Genomic DNA, 26,090 nt, shown 5'->3' on the forward strand with positions numbered 1-26,090 from the left:
TGGCGTCACACCACGTTGGGAGGGGAGTGAGACGGTGATGTGCCTTGCTTCTAGTCATCACTTCGTGTCTGCTACCGCCTCTTCTCTTCCTCGTTTCTCTGCGTAGCACCGCCAGCGGACGCCTGTGTGCAGAGAGGGTGCGCTCTTTCTTTGTTGCTCTATCGTTCTCTCTTTCATTATTTGTTTTGTCTGTGAGTCTTCAGGCTCCTGATCACCGCGTCTATGACGCTCCTGTTCCTGAACGTTGTGTGCTGCTCAGCCATATCACTCGGTGGAGTGCACGGCAGAGGCGAGAAAAGGAGAAAGCGGATCGGGCTTGCTTGTTTGCATGCTGTGTCATTCTTAGTGTAGCCTCTTTGCGTCTTGTGAGTTGTCCTCATCCACGCGATGAGGACGCAGCAGTACCAGAGCCCCTCCCCCCCAAAAAAAAACGAAGAACACTAGCAGCAACACAAGGCTCTGTGCAAGGGACTTCTTCTTTCCTTCCTCCTGCCCCCCCCCCTCCCTCCCCTGGAGCGTTCTCCCTCCCCTCTCTCTTTTACTCTATAAAGATGTGAGGCCGACTCGTGTACGATTTCCTCCGCACCCATCGAGGGCGGTGAGCTCGGCGAGCGTAAGGGCAACATGTGAGGATGGACAGGGGAAGGCGCTGAGGAGGTGGATGAGGAAGTCGCGATGGGCAGGCGAACCTCAATGGAGAGAGGGGGGAGCGAGTCAGCGAAGCGAAGCACATGCGCGTACAGCGCTAGCCCTTACCCTGTTAAACAAAAGGTGGATTTGCAGCTCTCAATTGGTGTGGAGGTTCCAGGGTAAAATCTACGCTTCCGCTCTCCTACCGCTGCTCTCCTTGTGTACATACGTGCCACGTGCGCATAGGGACAACGAAGGAAGCTGAATGGATCCCCAGAACGCAGGCGGACAAGCGGTAGGCGACCATCATTCGAGTCTCTTCTTGCATTGCTATTGTACACCCCTCTTGTTTTCCCTGTCGACTCTTCGCTCTCTGTGCGTCGGCGACGCCTTTGGACGCTGCCATTTTCCTTCCTGACTCTCTCCCCTCCCTTTACTCTGCAGAGACGCCCACGAGGGACAGTCACACACGTGTATTCGCACGCCGAATCACACTGACACTCGCACATTCACGCAACTAGGGGGTGACAGGGGCAACAGAAACGAGATGAAAGAACGCATGGCGAGCATTGCGGAGTCTGCTGTGCTTGTGTCGTCGGCTGCCTCGGCGGAGGCTGTCGCGAGGCTGACACACGTTCAGGGCCCCACGTCGAACTTCGACAAGGCACAACACATCATTGGGTCATACCCGACAATGGGATTCCAGGCGACCAACTACGGCCTCGCCTGCTCCATTGCCCGGCGCATGATCCGGAAGCAGCCTCCTTCCAAGGTGTATCAACTGAAGGACGGGAAGTACGTGCTGGTGCCGCGCGATGTTGGCGAAGACGGTGGGGCGTTGCGGCAAGAGCAGTTCTACCCGAACCTGTTCATGGGTGTGACCGCTAACCTCATGGGCACTGGCTGCCGCGAGGCGGTTCGGTTTCTTGTTCAGGAGGGCGTTGTTCGTCGCTCGCCAGAAGCGTCGGCTACGGTGTCAGCAGACTGCCCAGACGACCAGCTAATGTTTGCACGACTCAAGGAGGAGTACGTTGACATGTACGGTGGGCCTCCACACCCGGACGAGGTGATGCCTTGTGCTCACAGTTTCCTCTCCGCCATTGTCGTGAGCGGTGGTGGTGTGGAGCACGACCTGCGTCGCGCGTGCGCGGTGTACACTTTGCAGCACTACGCCAGCGAAACACGAGGGCAGTCGAGCAGCGGCGTCTCCTCTGCGGCTCCTACGCTGTTCAAGAGTCCCAAGAAGTCGACGAAGCCCTTCGGCACTCGCACGGTGGCCGGGAGAGCAAAGCTGGCGCGCTTTGGCAACGTCGAGTACGCGTGTCAAGGGAGCCCCGACTCTCGGTTGTTCGACTCTCTCATGCATATTTTCGTTCAGCGCCTTTGCGTCCGCCAGGCACGATTGCGCGCGGCTGCGGAGTCGAAGCCGATTCCTGACAAGTACAACGACGTGTGCAAGTGGTCCGTCACACCCAGTGAGGTGTGGGCGTTGTGCGGATTGTGGCTGGTTGACATGCTTACTGAAGCTCTAGAGGCTCTGCAGAGTTGCACATGTCACAGGACAAGCGGCTCGTCGGTTGGCGCCGCAGAATCCCCAAATGCGAATGGGGAGGGGCAGGAGACGCAGCGATATACTACCAGTGAGGCATCGGCGCCTCACCGTGCGGAAGCACTCGCCAGGGCGCGTACCACGATGATCTACTGGGCAGCCCTGCAGCAAGTCCCCGTGTTCAGTCCCTCCTTTGTCGATGGAGACATAGCGAGCTACCTGCTGCCCCCACCTCTCTCAGCCGCCCATCCTGAGCACAGAAAGGGCGATGTAGTGGTGGACGAGAATACCAGCAGCTCGGAGTGGAAGGGACCTCGCAACGCCTCCTCGTCTTTAACCACGGAAATCGACACGGCGGTTGGCGGGCCTCTGTCTGTGGATCGACTACAGGTGGACCTCGTCCGCGACGTGCACTTGATCAACAAACTCGCCATGCTCAGCAAGAAGACTGGCATTCTCATCTGCGGCGGTGGTGTCGTGAAGCATCACGTGTGTAATGCCAACCTCATGCGGAACGGCGCCGACTTCACTATCATCCTGAACAATGGGCAGGAGTTCGACGGTTCTGATGCCGGTGCTAAACCAGAGGAGGCACTTTCGTGGGGAAAAGTGCGGATGGAGGGGGAGTTCGTGAAGGTGTATGGAGAGGTCAGCACGTACCTGCCGCTGCTGTTGGCGGAGGTCTTCGTGCCCGCGGTGCGGCAGCGCAGAGCCGAGGATGACGTGCAACAGCGCAAGAAGGGAGTTTCACAAGGCCCGCGCCGCCGCAAACCGCGCCAGAGTACTTTCACCAGTGTGGTGAAGGGCGTTTAGAAGCAAATGGGCGGAGTGTGCTGGCGCACGTGTGGAATGTAGTCGTACGTATGTGGGTGTTACGAGGAAACAGGGGGGGGGCGGGGGGGGGGGGGTGCGGACGGGGGAACATGAAGCACAGGGTCACGTTTCGCTCCATCGCTCTACCCGTGCCCCCTTTTACACGCACCTCCGCAGATCCTCCGTACCATTTCCTCTCTTCCTCCCCTCGCCACCCCCCCCACACACACCCATCTCTGCCCTCGTGTGTTCCAACTCAGAGCCCACCCCTTCATCAACAGTGCTCGAGGGCCCAGGCACGGCACCAGTAGACGTACCAGGATGAGTGGAGGGAGTGGGGCAGAACTTCGAGCAAGCGCGTGTGAGCAGCATATCACGTCAAAGGAAAATCTACTGCGCCCTCGCGCTCGATGGGCGACAAGAGGGCCCCGCCACCGCCTTCTCCGCTGTTCGTTCATAAACCTCTGTTGGTCATCTCAACAGACCGGCGCACCAGCAGCACTGCTGCCCGCACGGGAAGTTTGAAACGCATATCATCACGGGGAAACTAACAAGTACGCAACAGGAAAAGAACGACGCACATGAACTTGAAGGACAAGTTCGATTCATCCGGTAGATGGCAAGGCGCATCACTTGTTCCGAGATTGTGGCACATCCAGAGCTGCCTCACGCCGGCGGCATTCACGGGGCTGTTGTTTGGGAAGGGGCTCTTGTGCGGAGAAAAGGGTGGGGAAGAAGTAGGAGGGAGGATGTCGTAAACGTGGAAGAACATCGGCCCGCGCACAACGCTGAAAAGGGCTGCCGCCTTCACGCACCCTCGTCTTCTATTTCTTTTCCTCTTTCCTCCTCCTGTTTTCGGATACTTCCCTGGGCTGCCCCTCGAAGCTCAAGCCTCGCACTCGCAATGCCCGCCACGGCACGCCATTTCATTTGTGTTTGCCTCCGTTTCCTTCCTTCCTTCCTCACCTTCTCTCTCTTTTTTTTTCCACTGAGGCAGGAGGCCTCTCAAGTCCCCCCTGGCTCCCTCCCCCGGGGGACGCAAGCCTGCCTATTCGCTGTAAAGGACCACGCACACCTCACGAGGACGGAGATTCATTTACGACCACACACGCTGCATAACACATGGAGATTTCCGAGCGAGTGGAGGCTCCCTTCGCTACAGGGAGCAGCACCTCCCTCGCGAGCGTGTTCCTTGCCGTCGTCGTACCATTTCTCTGCCTGCGGGCCTTCGCCTTCCTCCACCGTACCTGGCCTAACGTTCTCTATCGGCGGCTCACCTCGTGCTTTGATAGGCAAGTGGCCGCGGTGATGGAGCGGGTGCATCCTAATCGCTTGATACAAGATGACATTATGATTCGCAGCATCATGGGATACGTCTCCTACTGCTACGTGCGCGCCATGCAGTGCAGCGCCGACGCGTGCGATGCCGTCGCCGCCGCAGACTACGAGTACTGTTTTCTCTTTGACAAGTCGGACATGTTCGAGGAGGACTGGGTGCCCTATTCGACACGTTTCCACTCGCTCTTCGGACGCGTCATCGCCTCTTGCATGGAACTCTCCGTTGTCCCGAGCTCTGGGCATTCCATCCAAGTGGAGCCGGGACTGTTCGTGCGGTCTCTCCCTAACAAATACGTCACAGGCGGCGACAGCAGCGAAAATGGGTGGCCTGCAGATGAGCGCGAGCCGAACTCTGAGCGTGCAAAAAGTGGTAGACGGCCCAGCGCCGTGGCAGGCGCACTCAACCAAGTAGACAAGCTGAACCAGTACCTATTCTACAGCATGCGCAAGTACACAGAGCATATGGATGAGCATCCTGAGCCGTGTGTGGATGGTAGAGCAGATGAGGTCACCTCCGAGGAGGGACCCTTTGGCCCCGCTGCGCAGAACAATCAAGTCCGCGGGAAGAACGGTAGTGATGACTACGGCAGACAGTCGGATTCGACTTGTTTTAATGACTCCCAGCATGCGCCTGAGGAGCGCATCATTGTTCTCGAGTATCGTCGTCCGCTCCCGCACGAGCATTCACGTGCTCTGTGTAACAGCAACAATACACCAGGCGGTGTTCGCGAGTATGACGTATCGAGGTCGGCCGATGACGTGATCGAGGCCTTCCTGGGTCGTGTTCACGCGTGGTACCTGGGGCACATGGCGCATACCAAGAGAACGGCGCTCATGGCGATCTATCCGTCGACGCGGATGGCTAACTTCGCCAAGATTGGTGCCAAAGCACTGAAAACGAACATTTCAGACTCAGATGTTGACTTCTCGGGAAAGTATTACGTTCTGGACAGCGCGGCACCGGCCAGCGAGGAAGCGACGAGCACGGCGGTTGTCAGTTCCGCATCGTCGGCGGCGGAGGTGAGAACAACAGCAAGCGAGAGCGCCACTGTGCCGAGACTGATGACAACGCTGGCAGGTGGTCACGTGGGCCTCCGCAGCGCTGCACCGTCAAGCGGGTCGCGCGGCAAAACGTTCAACTCGCTCTTCTTTCGTGAAAAGGCACGCGTGTTGTCGATTATCGACGACTTTGTGGAGGAGCGCGGCTGCTTCGGTGTGCCGGGAGTGGTGCCTCGCCTTACTTTCTTCTTGCACGGAGCGCCTGGCACCGGTAAGACGTCGTTTGTGAAGGCTCTAGCGCGGCATCTGCGTCGCAACCTCGTGGTAGTCTCCATGAGCGAGATCCTCACCACGGACGAGCTGCAGAAAATATTGAAGCCCTTCACTATGGAAGTCAAACAAGGCGGACAAACCTGCAGCAGGGGCACAGCCTTTCTCAGTGTCTCCCCACATCAGTCCGTGTACGTTTTCGAAGACTTTGACGCGATCGGTGACGCCTGGGAGGTGCTGATGAAGGTGCAAGACCAGAGGAAGAAACTGGCGGAGGAGTGTAGTCTGTTGAAGACGGAGAAGCTCTCTGGCGATGAGGTTACAGGCAGCGATGACAGTGATGACGAGAAATCGCAGGTGGCCTCACCCTCTTCCTCTGCAGGCTCAAGAACTGGCGATGCGCTCAACAGTCACGAGGACTTTGATGACGACAGCGGCTCAGACGGCCGTGACATGTTTCTCCTAAACAATGACGTGTACGAGCAGCTCGCCCGAGACCATCTTACGATAGAGCGCTTCATGGACCTCTTCAACGGCTTCAATCTGCCAGACTCCTTCATTGCCGTCTTCACCACGAATCATCCAGAGAGGATCCATCCGTTCATCAGGTCCTCAACCATGATGGATGTGACGTTGGACATGGGCATGCTCGATGAAGAGTGTGCAACCCAGATGGTCGAACATTACTACGCTATCGAGCTCGCTGATGAAACGGTGGATGGTGGCAGTCGACGGCATCTCTCCACTCCACAGCGTACGGCCCTGCTTGCGGCGCTTCGAGCGTTTAACGCCGGCTCGAATAAACTGAGCGGGGCGCTCTTGGAGAAGATGTGTATTGAGTGCGAGACCATCGCGGGCTTGACGGCGCGGCTGAGCTCAGTGAACTTGCTGGACGCGGCGGACGTCTTTTAGACGCGCCGCTCCGCAGGTGCTCGTCTGCGCAGCTGAAACAATGTGCGGCACGGCAGACGACCGGTCCCTCTTTCTCCCTCTCTGCCTGCGCACGCACGTTTGTGGAGGGCCTCCCCTTCGTTATTGTTTCCTCCGCTCTCCCCGATTGTCTCTGTCTGGCTTAATTATGCTATTTTGCTGTTCCTTTTTCCGCTCTGAGTGTTGCGTTCGCACCCGCGTTGTTCTTTGTTGGTGTGTGGGTATGGAAAGCGACTCGGAGCTTTGAGGCCCTCTGTTGTGAGCTAATTCCGAGCCTGGGCGACTGGGTGTGCGGAGAGAGGCGTTGTGCAGCTTTAACGTGCCCTCTACAGTCGTGTGGTTGTGCATCTGCTTATTGCCCCTTCTCTCTCTTCCTGCAGTAGTGCAGACACTCTCACTACACCTGAGCGTGCTCGCACGTTTGCTGCTGCATCTCCGTCTCCAACTCGTGCACTTCTCGCCCTGTTCTACCGCCTCCTGTTGGGTGTGGTTGCCCGCACCAGCGCCGACGTGTGACGTGAGGCGGGTGGATGGGCGAAGGAGACGAAGAGTCCCTGGTGGTCACTGTTTTTTTTTTTTTCGCTCTCTGTTTACATCTGAGCAGACCTCTGGTTCACGTGCAGCACCGCACCGGTTTCGCTGATTGGCTCCTTTTTCTTCTTCCCCCCCCTCTTTCCCCCACGTTTGTTTTTGTCGGCGGCCTCTGAGGCGGCGAGGCAGCCTACGCCTTCTCTCCCCTCGTTCGCTCTACCTATGCACTCCATGCCCGCTCTCTCCCACTCACTCGCTCTTTCCACCGTTGGTGCTGCTGCTGCGGATGCTGGTCCAGTGGGACTGGGGACAGAGACATGTGTGGGGATGCAGAGCGAGGGTTCTAGCGCGTGCGTGGCCCACCCCCTTCGCCAAACTCATCCATCATACAACGGCTCGCCCAGCGTAGGCTGAAGATGCGAAGCGATCCGCTCGACGTACGAGCCGAACGTTTCTCGCCCATACCATACGAGACCGCACCTCTGCATATCTACGAGCCATTACTGTCTGCTTGCAGCCATGGCAGACGGGCGGCTGCACAGGCGCGCGTGTATGTGGTTAGGAGGAAATGTGCTGGATTGGCGCAATGGCAAGCCCTCTCTCCCACACGTTTTGTACGCCACTGCTGCGTCCATTGGTTGCCTCGTTCCCCCCCCCCCCCCCCCCCCCCGTGTGCCATCGGCCTTTCGACTCTCTTCCTTTTGCTTGCTTTCATCTGCGCACTCATATTCACGCCTGCACAATGCAGCAACACGTCTCTACGCCAGCCATCGTTCCTCGGCCACCTAGTAAAATCTCTCTGAGTTCTCTCTCTTCTCTTCTCCCGCTACTGGTGCTGTTCTAACTCTGGGAAAGGTCCAGCGCACGTCTCGTTAGCCAAGCAGCACACCCACTCACCCACACCCACCCACACACACACACACACACACACACACACACACGCAGCGAGACGCACACCGCAGTCGGGGTCGCGTTGTAGTCGTTCATCTACTCTCTGTTTTGCTTTGTTTGGTTGGTTGGTTGTCCTCTCCATCACGACCACGTGTCTCCTACTTGTCTCACGCTTCTCCCCAGTGTCTTTTTTTTTCCGCAGGCAAGATGGCGACTCAGATGGTGCCGATTGATCCGGACAAGAAGGATGATGTCTACTACCGGTACAAGATGCCCGCCGTGCAGACCAAGGTGGAGGGTAGCGGTAACGGTATCAAGACGGTGCTGCCGAACATTCACGATATCTGCCTCGTGATCAACCGCCCAGAGGAGGTGCTCATGAAGTACTTCCAGTTTGAGCTCGGTGCGCAGCGTACGGTGTCGACGAAGGACGACAAGTTCCTGTTGATGGGTGCGCACCCCACGGAGCGCATGCAGGACAAGCTGTACGACTTCATTCGGAAGTTCGTGCTGTGCAAGTACTGTCGCAATCCTGAGACGGCTATCCACCTCGACGCTGGTAAGAAGGGCTCCGCCTCCATCAGCATGGTGTGCGGTGCGTGTGGTAAGCGGTCAAACTTCGATGAGCACCGCACCAAGACCTTCATGACGCAGTACTACGAGAAGCATCCGGTGGAGGCGAAGGCGGCCAAGGGCGCCGCAGAGGCGCGTAAGAAGGAGGACGCCCCGGCGGCTGAGGAGGCGGCAGCGCCGGCCAAACAGGAGAAGGAGTCGGGCAAGCTGGTCGGCAAGTCAGACCTCACTGACGATCGCGAGGACCCTAAGGTGGTCTTTGCGCGGGTGCTGAAAGAGTCCTGGGGCAAGAACGACGAGCTCGTTGGTCGCACTGTGCGTCTACTGAGCCAGTACAACCTGCCAGAGCACTACGGGCCGCCGATGGCGCTGTCGGCAATGAAGCTAGAGCATCGCGATGACCTTCTGTCGACCATGAAGACACACGCGCGTCTGCTGAAGCGACTCTGCACCGTGCCGGAGCTCTTCTCCCGCTCCGAGGGCTATGACGAGAAGGAGCTGACGGAGTTCTACAAGCGCGAGAAAAAAATTCAGAAGACGTTCCTGCGCGAGTGCGCCAAGGAGTTTGCCATCAACTACACCCCAGACAAGTTCGCTGTTCTGATCTTCATGCTCTTCGTCGAGGGCGTTTTGCGTGATCGCAGCATCGCCGACTGGTCCAAGGATACGAAGCCGTTCAGCGACGTGGACCTGAAGGTGCAGGAGGAGATGCGGCAGAAGGTTGCGCCCATCGTCTCCTGGCTCGGTATGGACGCTAAGGAGGACGCTTAGGAAAAGTCCACCAACACAGCGCAATAAAGGCCAAAAGAAAGGCATGTGTTGTCTGCACCTCCCGAGTGTGTCTGGTGTGCGGATGGGTCCCCTCTGTCTCCGAGCCACGCTAGGGGGTGGCATGGGGCGTGTGCTCGTGTGCTCGTGCTGACATTCTTTTCCCGTTTACTTGCCCATTTAAGGTCGCACCTAAGAGAGTTGGTGGTTTAACAAGCCAAAGACGACAACGCGAAGGAGGAGTCTACGTTGGGGCGCCTCGGAGGCCCAGGCGGCTTACACCGCTGCCACCCCAATTTGTGTGCGCCTGGTGGGAGAGACGGCGAGGAGAAGAGTGAAGTATTTCTCTTTACTCTCTGTGCTGATACGCGGTGGTATTTTTACATGTTCACGCGCTGCTCTCTCTTCCCGCGCAGGCGTGACGCGGCCCTGTAGACTGAATGCCATCAACACACATATTGCACTCCTCCCCCCACACACATCCACACCCACCCGCCCACACATACATCACTTTTCCTCCCCCCACACCCCACCCCCCAAAAAAAAAATGGTGAGCGGGGGTATGTGTGTGTGTGTGGGTGCAATATGTGCATGGCATCATTAGCTCATCGCTCCTGCCCGAAGCCACTCGTGTATGGCTCAATCGCACTTGACACGTTCATCTCGCACACTCCTCACTGCACGCTCTCTCTCCTTACTTATTCTGACCTGACACCCTTCATGCGAGCCTACATGTTTCCTCGTTCTCTCTTCAGGCCTTGTGCTCACCTCTGACCTTCACTCACCACATTGCCGCTCTCATAGGGTTTGCCACTCCACCTAGAGACACCGTTGTGCACTTGTGCGCGTCACAGCGCGTGATTGTCTGTATTCGTCTATGCAAAGCTGACAACAGAAAAATACCCAACGTCGTTAGGTTGTCATTCAGGCGGAGAAACGTCGATAGGTGACCCGTAACGACTTAACTCTGCTCTTCGGCTTGCGTGACTGTGTCTCTCGAGAGGGAGCTGACTTCTTTGTCATCCGTGTACGTGCATCTTTCTGTCCTCTCTCTCGCTCTCCTGGTGTGCCCCCGTCCCAACAGCCAAAAAAAAAAAAGAAAAAGTATTAAAGCGCATACACCGCATACACACCCGCAGGTAGAATGTCACACGCTGTCACCACGGCGGCGCAGTTTGTGCAACCGCTGCTGGATAAGCCGGTGGAGGTGACCTCGATCAAGTACAGCCTTCTCTCTGAAGATATGATCCACCGCCTCTCAGTCATGCCCTGCCACCGCGTGATTGGGACCGAAAAGAACTTCGGTGTCAACGATCCCCGCCTTGGCCCGAGCGACCGCTTGTCGGTGTGCAACACCTGTGGCCAATGCAGCATAGAATGCACGGGCCACGCCGGTCACATCAACCTCGAGGTGCCCGTCTTCCACCTCGGCTACTTCTCTGCTGTCATTCGAGTGTGCCGGACAATATGCAAGCGCTGCTCCAACGTGCTCCTCACGCGAGAGGAGATGGAGTACTATCTGCACCGCCTGCGGTCCACGTCCCATGAGCCGCAGCAGCGCGCCGCCCTTATTAAAGCCATTCAGGAGGATGCCTACAAGACGCGCGTGTGCCTTATGTGTGGCGGGCTGAACGGCACGGTGCGACGGGTGCGCCCAATGCGTGTCATCCACGAGAAGTACCTCGTGGAGTTGCGTCGCGGCGAGCAGGCGAATGAGGACCCGACGGCGTTTTTTCAGGAGGCGTTGCGCTCCGCTGCGCTGCACAATTCGGAGGTGGGCTCGCACAAGGAGTTCGTGCACGAGTTTTTGCACCCGCAGCGTGTTAAAGCGCTGTTCGAGGCGATTCCACTGGAGCAGGTACCGCTGCTAGGCCTGCAACCCGGTACTAGCCCAAGCAGCCTTCTCATTAGCACTTTGCTCGTCCCGCCCGTGTGTGTGCGGCCGCGCGGTATGTCGACGACGAGTCACATTCGAGAGGATGACTTGACGACGCAGTACAACGAGATTCTCATCTGCTCTGACATGATGAACGACGGCACAAACGATGCCGCACGTAGCGTAGAGACATGGGAGCTTCTGCAGACGCGTGTGGCGCGGTTGCTGGATGCGGCGCTGCCGGGGTTTCCTTCGCACCTCCGCACCACCGAGTGCAAGTCCTATGCACAGCGCATGAAAGGCAAGCAGGGCCGTTTTCGGGGAAACCTCAGCGGCAAACGTGTCGATTTTTCTGGACGGTCGGTCATTTCGCCTGACCCAAACCTTCGTATTGACGAGCTCGCCGTGCCTCTGCGCGTCGCGCGTGTGCTGACGTACCCGCAGCGCGTCTTTGCTGGTAACATCCAGCTCATGCGCCGGCTCGTGCGCAACGGCCCGCACGTACACCCTGGCGCCCTCACGGTTTATCTCTCGAAGGAATGTTCGCGCAAATCCCTGCGCAACGCACGCGACCGCGAGGCCATTGCAGCGCGCCTCAGCATAGGCGACGTTGTGGAGCGGCATGTGATGAACGGCGACTATGTCCTCTTCAACCGTCAACCGTCGCTTCACCGCATCTCACTCATGGCACACCGAGCGCGCGTCTTGCCGTTCCGTACATTTCGGTTCAACGAGTGCTGCTGCGCGCCCTACAACGCCGACTTCGACGGCGACGAGATGAACATCCACGTTGTGCAGACAGAGGAGGCCCGCGCCGAGGCAAAGGAGCTGCTGCTGTCGTCGCACCACATTATCACCGCCAAGAACGGCGAGCCCATCATCGCCTGCACGCAGGACTTTCTCACCGCTGCCTACCTCGTGACCGCCCGCGACGCCCTTTTCGATCGCGCCACCTTCACGCAGATGGTGTCCCACTGGCTGGACGCCGAGACACAGTTTGCGCTTCCGATACCAGCCATCCTGAAGCCGGCGGAGCTGTGGACCGGCAAGCAACTCTTCGAGCTCATCCTTCGGCCGACGCCAGAGACACAGCTGCTGCTGAACTTGGAGGCGAAAACTCGCTTCTACTCTGGCGCTGGCAGGCACGACGACCCGGCAGAGGGGTACGTGGCATTCCTCGATTCCATCTTTCTCTCTGGTCGACTCGACAAGAAGCTCCTGGGTGGTGGCGCCAAGGACGGCCTCTTTGCCCGCCTCTACGCCCTGGGCGGCGGGGAGCAGACGGCGACGTGCATGTCGCGCATCGCGCAGTTCACCGCCCGCTACCTTCAGAACTACGGCTTCTCTCTTGGGCTCGGTGATGTGTCACCGACGCCGTCGCTCAGCGAGAAGAAGGCTGCCGTGCTAGCTGTGTCTTTCGACAAGTGTGACCGTCTCATCTCTCTTGCCAAGATGGGCCGGCTCATCCCCAAGCCTGGAATGAGTGTGAAGCAGAGTCTAGAGGCAATGCTGAACGCTGAGCTGTCGCAGGTGCGTGATGCGTGCGGCTCGGCCGCCGTGCAAGCGCTGGATGCCAAGTCAAACGCACCTCTTATCATGGTGAACTCCGGCAGCAAAGGCAGTGCCCTCAACACTGCACAGATGATGGCGTGCGTGGGCCAGCAGACGGTCAGCGGTAAACGCATCATGAACGCCTTCCAGGACCGAGCCCTGCCACACTTCCCGCGGTTCGCCGAGGACCCCGCGTCCCGCGGCTTCGTAGCCAGCTCCTTTTACTCTGGCCTGTCGCCGACGGAGTTTTTCTTCCATGGCATGGCCGGCCGCGAGGGGATCGTCGATACAGCCGTCAAGACCGCAGAGACAGGCTATATCTACCGCCGTCTCAGCAAGGCTATGGAGAACCTAAGCGTTGGTTACGACACCTCAGTGCGTAGCGTACAAGGCAGCATTGTACAGCTGCGATACGGCGAGGACGGCATGGACCCGTGGCTGATGGAGGGGTCGCACGGCACGCCGCTCAACCTCGCTCAGGAATGGCTGAGTAGCCGTGCTGCCTACGCCCGGTTTCGAAATCAAATTCACTCCGTCATGAACGAGAGGAGCCGCAGGGGCGAGCTGGCCGCATCAACGGACCCGCTGCTCCAGAATTACAACAAGCTCTACGAAGAATGGCACAATGTGTCGATGCTCCCTGCGGAGCTGGAAACGTTCGTGCATCATCTTCTGCACGCGGATGAGGGGACGCTCACCTCTTGCGCGCGCCTAATGGAGGTGGAGGCGGCGATCTGTGGTGGCGCGCCGTCGTCCGCGGCCGCTGGTCTGAAGCTGCTAAAAGAGCTAGCGCAGCAGCACGGAAGCGACCGCCTGCGCAGCGACATTCAGGCATTCTTCCGCAGGAAGCGCGACGAGCTGGTACAGCTGCGACAGGAGCTGAAGCTACCCCTCGATACCCATGCCACCGTGGCCGCTGCAGCTGCGTCGCCGAGCGCCAAAGCAGTTCGCGGCGGTGCAAAGCGCAGATCGAGCCCGTCCGACGACGTGTTGCCGTCAACCACCGCAGGTGCAGTGCAGGCGTTTGCAGAGTCACTGCAAGTCGAGCTGCTGCCGCTCACAAGGGGGATGCTGCTCCGCTTTTTCGAGGATTCAGCTCGCAAGGTGCACCGCAAGCTTTGCGAGCCCGGCACGCCGTGCGGCGCCATTGCCGCTCAGTCTGTGGGTGAGCCGAGCACGCAGATGACGCTCCGCACGTTCCACTTTGCAGGCGTGGCCAGCATGAGCATCACGCAGGGTGTGCCGCGCCTTGTGGAAATCATCAATGCAAACAAGAACATCGCCACTCCGGTCATCACGGCCCCCATTCTGTTAGAGGACGAGTTCACGTCGATAGACCTCGCCTCAGCGAGGCGTACGCAGTACCAAGCCGCACGCGCTGTGAAAGGCCTGATGGAGCGGGTGCTGTTGAAGGAAATCACACGCGAAATGGTGGAGGTCGTGACGCCGCGGCAGTATTACATTCAGATCTTCCTTGACATAGGGCTGATCGAGCGCCTGCTGCTGCCGATCGATGCGGCGGTGGTGTGCCAGCGTCTCTACGCGGCGGCTGCGCGACCAATGTCACCGCTGCGCCATCTCTCCGAGGCGTGTGTCGACATGGTCAGCCGCGACTCCCTCATTGTCAAGCCCTACGAGAAGGACCCGGCGCGTGTACACTTCAACATTCAGCACCTGCTAACGCTCTTGCCGGAGCTCGTGGTCGGTGGCATCCCAGGCGTCAACCGCGTTATGATTGCCGACCGCTCTGAGAAGCTGCTGGCGGAAGGAGCGGAGCTCTTGTCGGTCATGTCTCTGCCGTACGTGGATGGTGTTCGCACCACGTGCAACCACGTCGCTGTTGTTGAACGTGTTCTCGGCATCGAGGCTGCCCGCGAGACCATAGTGAAGGAAATTACGAGCATCTTACAGGCCTACTCGCTCAGCATTGATATCCGGCACATCTACCTCCTGGCCGACGTCATGACGAGCCGCGGCGTGGTGCTCGGCATTACTCGGTACGGCATTCAGAAGATGAACAACAATGTCCTCACCATGGCGTCTTTTGAGCGCACCACGGAGCACCTGTACAATGCGGCGATGACGGAGAGGGAGGACGTCAACCTCAGCGTCTCTGAGTGCATCATTATTGGCAAGCCGATTCCTCTCGGCACCAGCAGCTTCAACATCCTGCTCGACAAGGGCAGCATTGCGCCATTCGGCTCCAATACAGGACGAATGCCATCGTCTCAGGCCAGTGCCAATGCAGTAGCCACAGCGTCACCGTCGCCCGGCAAGGCCACGGCGGCCGGCACGCATAGTAAGAAGGTGGAGCTGACGCCGAAGGAGGTATTCTTGCGGAGCTCATTCATGGCTTACGCCTCTGCGCACGGGGCGGGGAGACATCGACCTCTTCGCGGCGGCTTTTCGAGTCGGCCGCTCTCTGCCGAGGGCGTCTTCCAGCTGGACCTTTTCACGTTGTGACGTGTCCAGGGAGCATCTGTGCTACTCCATCACCGCTGCAGTCTCTCCCAGTCACTGGCCTCTTCGACACACACACACACTACAACCACACCCGCACTTCCCCCTCGTGTGCCTGGCGACTGTGTGAAGGCGGACGGTGGCGACGGTCACTGAGTGATGCTCTTCCTTAACTTTCGAATAAAGCAACGCAGACTGCACCTCTCACAATTCTCTCTGACCTGCGTTCATATAATGGATGGCTGCGTGGCGATGGCGGTGGCGGTGGCGGTGACTGTGTGTGTGTGTGTGTGTTGCTGTAGTACTGCGCTTGCTCACGTCGGCCTGTGCTCTGTGCAAGTCTTCGTCCAGCTTCATAGCTGTGGATGGTGTGTGACTGCTGTCTTTGCGGTGTTGGCCAACACCTCGCCTCATCGACCGGCGACTGCGTGAATGCTGACACGGGCATCGGCTGCAGACGCCTGCACTTGGTGTAGTGTGTGTAGTTGCCGTTGCCACTTATCGGATAGGGGCAGCAGGAGTGGAAAGAAAAAGGGGTATGGGAGCAGCGGAAAAGGATATCCGCCAATGCGGCCTTCTCTCTTCGCTCTCTCTCTCTCTCTCTCTGCTTTCCTCCCCCCTTCTCCCTGCTCTCTACCCGTATGCCCCCCCCCCCCCCCCCATCTCTCGCTGATCAGTGAGTGCGCGTCTTCTCAGCCGAGAGTGTCAACTCTATTTCCTCCGCCTTCCCTTGTGTATTTGTGCCCGTGTCACGGTGCACCGCATTGTCCACCATTCAGCTGGATGCCTCTTCCCCCCCCCCTTACGTCGCGTACACACCTTAGGATCCCTCCAGGCGTCCTCCTCTACCTCCCTCTTCCTCCTCCACTCGGGTGGTGTACGTTCAGCCGCGGCTTTGGAGGGAACGTGAATGAGTGCGCCTGTGATCGATGCAAATACAGCGGCGCCACCTCCCCAGCCGCCGTCTTGGGGCGACTCAAAGGTGGCGTCGCTGCAATCCACCACTATAGCGTCCTCACTTGCCTTGCCAGAGAAGCAGCCCGCTGCGCCAGGTGTGACAGATGGTCTTGCACCGGTGGCAGCGGCAACGAACTCGCACGAGTCTCCGTCACTCCCTACACCCCCCGTGCTTGCTCAATCACAACCACCCGCAGCTGCACTCCGCCCGACAGGCGTCTCGCTTCCCTCATCCTCCGCACCTGCGCTAACCTTTTCGGCTCCGGCAAAGAGCAACGCCACGCAGCGCAAGGTGGCGAAGCTGCTGGACATCTCAACCAGCAGCGAGATCAAGGACCTGGCGAGTTATGTGGACAGCATATTGCCAGGCTACTTCTATTCCTTGGGTGACAATGACAAGCAGGAACCCAGCAGTGCTGAGGTTGTGATCACCACCAGCCACAGCTCCCCATCGGCACTGTCGAGCACGGCATCCAGCAACAGCAATAACAGCAACAAGGCCATCACCTCAACAGCACTTCGCAGCGCCCTCGACCATCGCACTATCAACGTACACAAGAGCTTCCTGCACGAATTTACGGCCGTCTACCAGAGCTACCAGCGTGTGGCCGCGCTAGTCAACGAGCTACAGTCGAAGTGCTCCAGCTTAGAAAACACGCTGAACACCACCACGGGCGACCCCAGCAGGGAGGTGGAGGACTTCTTTTACCAGATTCAGGCGTACCAAGCGGAGCTGCAGCTGGTGCAAACCCACGACAAGGAGGTTGATGAGTTCCGCAAGCAGCACCACTTCGGCGCCGCTGAGCAGCAAGTACTCGAGGACGGGCCAGTCGATATGACCTTCCTCAACGTGCTGGAGCGGGCGCGGCAGGTGCACCGACGCAGTAGCGAGCTGATGCACTCCCAGGAATACCACCAAGGCGCAGTGGCAGTTATGGAGGCCACGTATGGGGCTATAGCTCGCGCTACTGAGAAGATTGCACGCCATCTTCTCTCCACTACCGCCAGTGGCGACCGCAGCACCGCGACCCTCGCCGCTGGCGGTGTTGGGTCGATCGCGGCGGATATGCCGGAGGTCACGGGCTTCCAGTTGCGATGTGTGCGACTCCTGTACGAGGAAAGTCCAACGCTGCACGAGAAGTTTCTCGATGAGGTCGCGCGGATGCGTCGGGCGTCAGTGCTGCGGCGCTACTTCCACCTCCTTACCACGGGCTCTGCGAACACGTCCACTGGGCTTTACCAGTCCGGCGGTCAGCCCTCCGCGTGCGACGACGGCGGTGAGAGTAGGCACGGTAGCGACGAGGCAGGGAGGGGGGCCCGCCCTCTCGAGGCGGAGCTGAACAACCCCACCTACTTCTTCAGTTCACTTTGTGCATGGCTGCACCAGACCATCGTCGAGGAGCAGGACTTTCTCCAGAGCTTTTTCGTAGGCGATGAGCGAGAAGTCGGTGTGGGAGGACGGCGCAGCCACTCTACCACAGCGGCGCTATCGTCGTCGCTTCCACAGGCTGGAGGTGACGCTGCACGAGCGGCGCACGACGCAGCGCGGCAGCAGGCGTTGCTCGACAGCGTGTTTGGAGGTGTGTGCAAGCACATCCGGGCTGCGCTCGACAATGTTCTGGAGCGACTGGGGCGAACAGCGGCAGCACTCGGCGCGGCCACGGGCGATTTGGAGAGTGAAGGCAGAGCTGCCGGGCGCAGCAGCACCGCCCGTGCAGACAGTACAGGAGCCGTCGCTCCCCACAAAGGCCCACGTGGCCTGACTGGTGGCCTGACACGCCTGTTCATGGCCGCCACTGGCCGCGCACCCTCCGGAGCCTTCCGCGGTGCTGGACATGACGAGTCCAACGCGCTTCTTCAGCGATACGCCGGCGTCACCACGCGCGCGCAGCAGGAAGCCGTCGCTTCATCTATGTTGCGCCCCCTTTTGGAAGGAATCCAGATATGCGTGACGCTTGTCCAGCTCTTTGAGTACTACACGGCCACGACGTTTGTGCCGCTGCTGGGGGGTGGCTCATCGCTCACCCGGCTGATTCGCAAAACTGCCCCGGAGCAAGCGCGGGGGCTGTTCCAACGCCTACTCCATGTATTGGAGGCACACTTGCTGGACAGTACGGCGGGTATCATCGGCCGCACCGCGACGTTGCGGAGGTTAGCGTCGTCTAATGCGCTGACGCAGGCGACTGACTGTGACGACGCCGCAGGCACCCCGCCACTTGCAGCAGAGCACCGCACCGCCACGAAGGGCGGCTCTGCTGCGTTTGTACTCGACTTCCTCGTCGCCTTTACGTACGGCAGCGACGCGAACGTCATCGGTGGCGTGGCCAATCTCTCGGAGAGTGCACTGCTGAACGACAGCGAGAGTGCCATCTCTACACCCGTCTCCACCCTTTCCGTTGCCACCTCGGCGATTCGGTTCAGAGAGGCAAATGACGGCCAACTGCAGCGTCACAGCGCGCACGACCTCCGGCGCGTCCTATCGCAGCTCATCCTGCCCCCATCCCCCGAAGTGGCGGAGTACTGCGCCGTCGTGCACTCGGTTCTTCAGGACACTGCGCGTCAAATCGAGCTGCTTGGTGCGATTACCGAGCAGCAACGCGCTGCGGCGGCGCCTGGGCGCAGCTCTAGCGACCAGCAGTCCGCCTTGGACCCTGGTGCCGCGGCGCTGGCTACGGATACTGAAGTGAAGTGGTTTGTGCAGGAACTGCTGCAGTCGCTGCTGAAGACCGCGCACTCGGTGGGTGCGGAAGGGCCGTTGCGGACTAATCTCGATGATGCGTGTCTCGCTATTGTCGAGTATAACGTACTTCATCAGCTGCGCAACGTGCTTGAGCAGCACGCGACGGTGCTCGGGGTGCTATTCAACGGGTCAGACGCACAGTGCCAAGAGGCTAAGCAGACTTTGAACTCCATTCAGGAAGAGTGCGTCACCACCATGATCGCTCTGCGCCAGCGCCTCTTGTCCGCGTGGGCAAACGCCATCAAGCTCTTCTATTTTCCTGTGTCGACTAGGACCATCGTCGCGGCGATGTCGAGTCTTGCAGCCGTGGAAGCGGATGAGAAACGTTTCGCCACAATCAAGAAGGATGTGCGCCGCGTGCTGAAGCAGTTCATAAATGTGTACAATACCGTCGCCTCCTTGGGCCACTTGCCAGAACCTGTGCCCCTCCTGCAGGCCCTCGCTGGTGGTGAAGATATGTGCGAAGAAGTGCGCCGGAAAGTCACGCTGAACATCGTGGAAGACGTGTATCCGGCAGAGTTCATGATGTTGTCTTCTTTTCCGCCCATCGAAGAGGTGGTGGAGGTGCAAACCGAAATGGCACCGCAAAATTTGCTCAAGCTGGTCGACTTCAGCTCTCCCGCACTCGCCACAGCAGTGTAGCCCCTTTCTTCATCATGCGACATTTTTAGCGGCACAGAAGAGGGCGGGTGTGAGTGGGCGGGTGTGTATTTGTCTGTCGTAGCACCGGATGGCAGCAGCAGGCACGGAAGAAGGATTGATATCGCCTGTTGACACTGTATTGTTCCTGCCTGCGTCTTGGTCCTGTGCTCTTTCGTTTTGGCGACTGCCTTAAGAGGTGGTGAAGGGGGAGGGGGGGGGGGGGGTACGTATGCGGTCCTGTGTGTGGCCAACATTCACACCACTGCCTCTGGACCCCCTCATCCTTTCATCTCTGTTATCCTCTACCCTGTCTCGAACTTGGGCGCGCTGACACACGTTCCTCTTTACCCTTATGCAACTTGTGTGCGTGTGTGTGTGTGTGCTTTGTTGGCATGCTCCTTCGATCAAAGTGACAGCACAGGCGGACAAAATACGAAGCACAGAAGGCTGCACGGGGCGCTCCGATATGCGTGATGGGCTCCAGGCGTGGGCTCATTGCCTCCCGTCCGTGTGTATGCTATCCTCATGCACGTGCTAACGTGGTAGAAAAGGGGGAGGGGGAGGGGAACATTGGCGCTTCGATCTGCTATGTGGCCCGCCCCATTGGCAAAGGACTGTGGCTCATCTCACACGCACGGTGGACCACTGCCCTTCAGCGGTCTACCGTCAATGGTGACCGCTGACCACGTCACTTCCTCTTCTGTCGCTCTCAACTTTGCTTTGTCCACTTCACCACGACCCTCACCATAGCCACCCCTCTTCCACAGCCACCGAGGTGCCACCACAGACATTAACCTCCTGAGCCACGAAGCGCCTCACCGTTTAGTGGAGTTGTATTGCCCCCAATCCAGCGGCGCTTCCCCGCCCCCCCTTCCTCCTTTGCCTGGACGCGGACTCGCCGCTCTCCCTTCACCCTGCTTCACGAGTCATAATGCGCCAGTCACCGTCATGGCCGGTGCGGCTCCCACTCCCGCCCGTCATGCTGCTGATCCTGCTCACGTATGCATGGACACTGCCACGCGCGTTCAGCATGCACGCTGTCGATCACGACGCAGGCGCCGATGTCCACAGCACCGGAAGCCCGCTTGCGGCGAGCGCGGCAGCAGAAGAGCACCTGACAGTGTTCATGTGCGCTGGTAGCGGCGATCTCTCAGGTGTGCACGAGCTCTCCGGCCTTATTACGGCTATGGAGGGCACGCAGGTGCTGTCACTCAAGTACTGCCAGGCAGCGCACCTGGGCTACATCCTTCACGCCGACGGACACGCGGTGCGCAGTCTTGCCGTCACAACAGGCCTCAACTACATCAGCTCCACACTCTGCACGCGGAGCGTTCTGAGGCTACGTCGTCAACGCGGCTACACCTACGACGCCATGGTGTACATTGGCACCTCCGGCTTCTCGCCGATGGTGGGCGGCTGGGATCCGACCAACACGTCCTCCTACGCTGCCTTCAAGGCGAGCGAAGAGGAAGCGACGCTAAAGGGAGAGGCCACCACCAGCAGCGTGGACACGGCATCGCCCGCACCGCTGTTCAAGACGCTGGAGCAGGTGCGCGAAGAGCAGGCGGAGGAGGCGCGACTTCGGCAGGCAGCCGAGGACGGCGGCCAGCTCTTCACGCTCCCCACGTCATCGCATCTCAACTTCGAGGACGCGCGCACTGGTGAGCAGATGGACTGGGACGGGTGCTCGCCACGCGTGCCCAGCGCGATCACTCCACTGTCTCTCGGCAGTGTGTGCGTGACGTCGACGGCGTATCTCATCGAAACGGGCTCCTGCACGGAGCGTGTGCGTCACACGCAGTGTAGTCGGCCGCACTGCTCCTCCCTTCGCAGTGAGCTCGCCAGTGAAGCGAAAATTTACTTCGCCAGCGACGCCCTCGCTCGAAAGATCAAAGCGGCATCGCATGGCAAGACGTGGCCGGAGATGCCAGAGATGGTCAAGAAGGGTCAGCTGCGCTTTTGGTCTACCAACGAGGCTGTCCAGCCAGTTGGCGAAGGGGAGGAAAGCCACCGCGTCGCCCCATCTCACCCGTCGTTCGTCACCTGCGCTGAGGCCACTAGTAACGCGATCAACACTGGAGCCGAACGCGAATACCTTTGCCGAGAGCACACTGCTCACGCCCTCGGCATCGCGCAGAACCATCTTAGTAAGCGCGATCACAGCGAAGCAGCTCCGCAGGGGTCGCCGCTCACCACACAGAATGTGGCGTGTGTGCGGGCGATGGAGTCGATGGGATTCCTGCGCACCCTGGCAGACGACATCACCGCCCGCGACATTCCTGTGGCTGTGGTGCGCAGCGCCTCGAATTACGTTATGTATCCCATGAAGAAGATGTACGTGCCGCCGGCAGTGTGGCGATCGGCGCTGGATGCAGGCCAACTGACAGTGAGCCCGCGCGTGGCCGCCATGCTGAAGCTAGAGGAGGCCGCCGCTGCCGATGGCGAGGAAGCTCTGCGTGAAAGCGCCATCGCTGCGTACACGTGGCACCAGAACCCCTACTTCATGCCTGAGGCCGATTACCAGTCCTTTCTCAATGCGTCCCTCCGCTACGCCGTTGACACGGTAACCTTCGTACTGTCCAACTACTTCTTTGGTGGCCGCAGCTTTGCCTGAATGAGCTCCACGCCCTGCCAGATAAGCAGAGGGAATGACGAGCGCCGGGTTGCGCACGAGGTGACCACCAGCCCCACAGCTGACGTTTAGAACGGTAGATCACAGCTGGCGCATCTCTGGCTACTTTGCACTGTCTTCACCTGTTCATTTACTCCCATTGACGGCTCCCCTCCTGCCACTGTTTTAAAGTTCCTGAGCAGAACCTCATAGGCGCTCATCTAATTCTCTCCACTCTCCTCAAGCACTTCCCTGCTGCGCTAATACTCAGCACAAATGAACACAACCATCGCTGCATGCGATTTTCGCAACGGCCTGCGGGCAACAACACACCGCCTCGCGAATGAGAGAGGGGAGGCAGTCCCTCTCTTACCGCTGCCCGTCTGTGCGCCCCACCCCCACGCTCCTTCCTCCTTCATCCTCTCCTCTACCACCATGATCCTCGCCTATGCCCACGAGCTACGCTATCTCGCTCTCCTCCTCTCATCATCACCCATCAAGGTCCGCCAGCGTGCATCAGACCCACTAACACAAGCAAACAAGTAAGGGTGAATCAGTCTCCGTTAAGTGCACCCTTCCCCCCTCATGTACCTTCCACCACCACTACCCACCAGTGCTGCCTCTCTTTCCCTCCTCCACCCATCGCCTCACCATGCGCGCGCAGAGTCTGCTCAACGCGGCCGCGGCTCTCCTCGTTGCCTACATTCTCTTCGTCTACACCAGCCGCGACAATATCGAGCTGCAGCACCGCATGGAAGGCTACCACTACGTGACCAACGAGACCCAGAAGCTGCTGGCCGAGGCACAGAAGGAAGCAGCACGCGTGATGGTGGCACAGGCAGAGGCGCAGCAGCTGGGTGGGCAAGCAACCACAGGCGTACTCATGCAGTATGGCGTGGCGCTGAAGGATGGCGACGAGGGCCTTGCAGCCATTATTGAGTATGTGCACCAGTACCGACAGCTGGTTGGTGACAGTCATCAGCAGCGTGACGTACGTGCGGAACCAGCGCCTTTCGCGGCCTCCGATCGCGCGCCAGTGCGCGCGCACGTCTTTCTGGCGGCAGACAATGGCACCTACTCTGGCATGCACGAGCTTTTCTACATCAGGGCGGCCATGCGCTACAGCAGCGACCTGCAGGTGGAGGGCTGCCGCTCAGCTGTTTTCGGCTTTCTCGAGAAGCCTGTACGCAACCCGGTGAGGTGGGGCACGCATAGCCAGCGGCGCACAGCGAACGAGAGTGTGGTGCGCGGGCTGCGCATGGTTCCAGTTCTGGCCGTAACCACCGGCATCTACGTGACGAGTGCCGCCTCGTGCACAGCTGCCGTGATGGAGCTCCCCATGTTCAGCGTGCAGAGTGTGACACTGATCGGCACGGCAGGCGTATCGCCTGTGGTAGGCGGTGGTGGCTGGAATCCGCACGTACCGCCCGCGGCGCCTGTGGGGGAGTCGGTGGAGGCAAGCGAGGTCGCCGCAAACCCTGCCTGCCAGCGGCACTGGGCGCCAGACTCGGAGAAGGTGGCTCTTGGCTCTGTTTGTGTCACGTACGCGTCGCTGCAACAGGAGTGCGGGCTGTGCGTCGAGGAGGATGACCTCCCGTCGCTCTGCTCGCGACCGCGCTGCCGGATGCAGAACTCCACCACCCTCTTTGGCTCCTGCGCCTTTCGTCACCCCATGTCGTCCTTTGCGATGCAGATGAAGAACGCCATGTACGGGAAACCGTTCCCCAGCCCCTCCCCCACGGTACTCAAGGCGATGCAGTTGTTCTGGAAGGCTAACGAGGCGGTCACTGACTACGTCGCTGCCGTGGAGGACACGAAGACGGGCCTGGGCAGGAGTGTGCGCGTGAGCACCGCCGGTAGCGACCCGCCAGCGAGCGCCTCGGAGGCGGTGCTGTCGTACAACCGCCTACCGCCCAGCACCCCCATCCTGCTGAACTGTGCAGAGGTGTCGACAAGTCAGATTCTCGCCGGCCCGCGCTCCGACGTGCTTTGCCGGCAATACACGGAGGAAGTGTTTCAGGGTCTGTACGCCGCGAAGGACCTTTCGTGCGTGCAGGCAATGGAGGGGATGGGTGTGCTGCACGTCCTCACGACCGAGTACCCCTTTTTGCCTGTTGCCATCGTGCGCGGGGGCTCCAACTACGACATGTTTCCCCTCTCCCGCCACGTCTACCGCCTCAACCGCACCGTCACGCGCGGCCAGCGGTCGAACAACGACTGGTACGTTGCGTGGGACCAGAAGGAGCACTACCTCAGCGACGACGAGTTCCACCGCTATACGAGGGCGTCGTACCAGTACTCTATCGAGACGGCGAGCGCGGTTGTGCTAAACTACTTCCTTAATGCGGAGACGGTGCTGCCTGGCATGTGATACCGTGCCCGTCACATGTGTAACATCGAGCGGCATATCAGGCCAGGCAATGTTCACTGCATGTTGACCGCCGTGACTCGCTCCGTCCGCACCACACAGCCTCCTCTCGCATCCCGCATCACCCCGCCATTCTGGAGAGCTTGATCTGTTCCCCTCATCTCTCTCTCCCTCTCTCCCTTTCCCTCTGCGACGGCTCTTTTCTACGCCAGTGCTGAGCAGCACAGCTGGTGGGGGACGGCGGGGCACCTGTGCAGTGCACTGAGCCTGTTGCACCGGTGTCTGGAATGCCTGGGTGACTCTGTGCGCTGGCAAGCGTGCAAGAGGAGAAGGGTTTTTTACGGATTTTTTTTTTTGCCCGTCTAACACACTAATCGCCTTACTTTGTTGCTCGTCGCGCTTGGCTGACCTCGAACAACGACTGCCTCCACTGGAGCACCGGTGCTCCTTAGCCTCTCCCCTCCCTCGAAACCGAAAGAGAATAAACAAGCATGCAGGACCTCGCCTGTATGGACACACAGCAGTGAACAGGCGGCGTGCGGCGCTGTTGGTCTCTGCCACTGACACCTCGCACCCCCTTCCTCTACGCTGCAGCGCACTTTCATCTCCTACCCCCTCCCATCACCCTTTTTCACTCCTTCCCTCTTCCTCTCTCTCTTTGTCTCCGCCCCCACCCCTTCCTCCCGCTACGATCATCACACGTGGGTAGTGCGCGTAACGCAAGCCGTCCGCCGCATCTACCTCCTCACTTCACTCTTCCCTGGCGGTGGGACCAAGGCATCGGAGGCTTAAGAGTCAATCTGCGAGTTGCAACTCAGCACCGCCGCAGGGGAGCACCATGGTCTTCTACTCCCTTGTGCTCGTGATGAAGCCACGTCCGCGAAAGTACACGTCGCAGGCGCTGCGTGAGATCGCCGTGAACATCTACAACCACGGCGGGCTAATCCGCAAGTTCTCCAACGAGGGTATCCTGCGCCCCTACAGCCGCTACCGTGATGCTGACAACACTGTCATCACGTACGCGCGCTACGTCACGCTGCAAGTGGACCTGGGCGAAGAGCAAATGAGCAAAGTGGAGAAGATCATCCGCGAACACGCCGATGTGAACATCACGCTACGGCTCAACAACTTAGAGCGGCCGCCTGGGGTGAAGCACAACCAGAAGAACGCCGCTGCCTACTTTCCACTGGACACCTTCACGCGGCTGGAGGAGGAGATCAACTGGCCGCCGCAGGTGTCCGGCGACGTGTACGAGCAGCTGGATATGAATTGGAAGGAGTTCTCCCGTACGCGCTGGTCTAACTACCTCCGCAACTAGCAGCGCCCGTCCGTCGGTGACGGTATTATCGTGACGCCCATGTTCTCTGTGCCGTCCAGTAGACGCGCGTGCACGCGGGTGCCCCTCTTTCTCTTGCGTCTTGGCGCTCGGTTGATGCAGTAGTCCGTTGATGGGCTCGAGGCAGTTCTGGCGTCTCCCCCGTTCTACTGTCTCTGCCACAGTCGCAAAAAAAAAAATGCACAAGTCAAAACTAAAGAAGATCGCTACCGCAGCTGCTGAGAACCAAATCCCGTGTTGTAGAGGCTCTCCTCACC

At 59.4% G+C, this 26,090-nt stretch overlaps 8 protein-coding genes across 8 annotated transcripts; all 8 read left to right on the forward strand.

Annotated features, from left to right (window-relative positions):
* Positions 1-1,189: 1,189 nt before the first annotated feature.
* LBRM_20_0300 (putative deoxyhypusine synthase) lies at positions 1,190-2,992 on the forward strand (the record flags this gene model as incomplete). Its single annotated transcript, XM_001564267.1, has 1 exon — positions 1,190-2,992. One exon carries the CDS (start codon positions 1,190-1,192, stop codon positions 2,990-2,992), a length of 1,803 nt encoding a protein of 600 aa, XP_001564317.1.
* A 1,122-nt stretch (positions 2,993-4,114) lies between these two features.
* On the forward strand, positions 4,115-6,511 carry LBRM_20_0310 (conserved hypothetical protein; the record flags this gene model as incomplete). Its single annotated transcript, XM_001564268.1, has 1 exon — positions 4,115-6,511. One exon carries the CDS (start codon positions 4,115-4,117, stop codon positions 6,509-6,511), a length of 2,397 nt encoding a protein of 798 aa, XP_001564318.1.
* A 1,647-nt stretch (positions 6,512-8,158) lies between these two features.
* LBRM_20_0320 (putative eukaryotic translation initiation factor 5) lies at positions 8,159-9,295 on the forward strand (the record flags this gene model as incomplete). The annotated part of the gene is made up of 1 exon (XM_001564269.1): positions 8,159-9,295. The coding sequence occupies one exon, from the start codon at positions 8,159-8,161 to the stop codon at positions 9,293-9,295; it is 1,137 nt and encodes a 378-aa protein (XP_001564319.1).
* A 1,141-nt stretch (positions 9,296-10,436) lies between these two features.
* LBRM_20_0330 (putative DNA-directed RNA polymerase III largest subunit) lies at positions 10,437-15,182 on the forward strand (the record flags this gene model as incomplete). Its single annotated transcript, XM_001564270.2, has 1 exon — positions 10,437-15,182. One exon carries the CDS (start codon positions 10,437-10,439, stop codon positions 15,180-15,182), a length of 4,746 nt encoding a protein of 1,581 aa, XP_001564320.2.
* Positions 15,183-16,089: 907 nt separating this feature from the next.
* LBRM_20_0340 (conserved hypothetical protein) lies at positions 16,090-19,518 on the forward strand (the record flags this gene model as incomplete). The annotated part of the gene is made up of 1 exon (XM_001564271.2): positions 16,090-19,518. One exon carries the CDS (start codon positions 16,090-16,092, stop codon positions 19,516-19,518), a length of 3,429 nt encoding a protein of 1,142 aa, XP_001564321.1.
* Positions 19,519-20,449: 931 nt separating this feature from the next.
* On the forward strand, positions 20,450-22,132 carry LBRM_20_0350 (hypothetical protein, unknown function; the record flags this gene model as incomplete). Its single annotated transcript, XM_001564272.2, has 1 exon — positions 20,450-22,132. The coding sequence occupies one exon, from the start codon at positions 20,450-20,452 to the stop codon at positions 22,130-22,132; it is 1,683 nt and encodes a 560-aa protein (XP_001564322.1).
* A 649-nt stretch (positions 22,133-22,781) lies between these two features.
* Positions 22,782-24,500, forward strand: LBRM_20_0360 (hypothetical protein, unknown function; the record flags this gene model as incomplete). Its single annotated transcript, XM_001564273.2, has 1 exon — positions 22,782-24,500. One exon carries the CDS (start codon positions 22,782-22,784, stop codon positions 24,498-24,500), a length of 1,719 nt encoding a protein of 572 aa, XP_001564323.1.
* Positions 24,501-25,335: 835 nt separating this feature from the next.
* Positions 25,336-25,815, forward strand: LBRM_20_0370 (conserved hypothetical protein; the record flags this gene model as incomplete). Its single annotated transcript, XM_001564274.1, has 1 exon — positions 25,336-25,815. The coding sequence occupies one exon, from the start codon at positions 25,336-25,338 to the stop codon at positions 25,813-25,815; it is 480 nt and encodes a 159-aa protein (XP_001564324.1).
* Positions 25,816-26,090: the final 275 nt, after the last annotated feature.

The sequence above is a fragment of the Leishmania braziliensis genome, assembly GCF_000002845.2.
Source record: "Leishmania braziliensis MHOM/BR/75/M2904 contig, possible fusion of chromosomes 20 and 34".
Taxonomy (NCBI): Eukaryota; Euglenozoa; class Kinetoplastea; order Trypanosomatida; family Trypanosomatidae; genus Leishmania; species Leishmania braziliensis.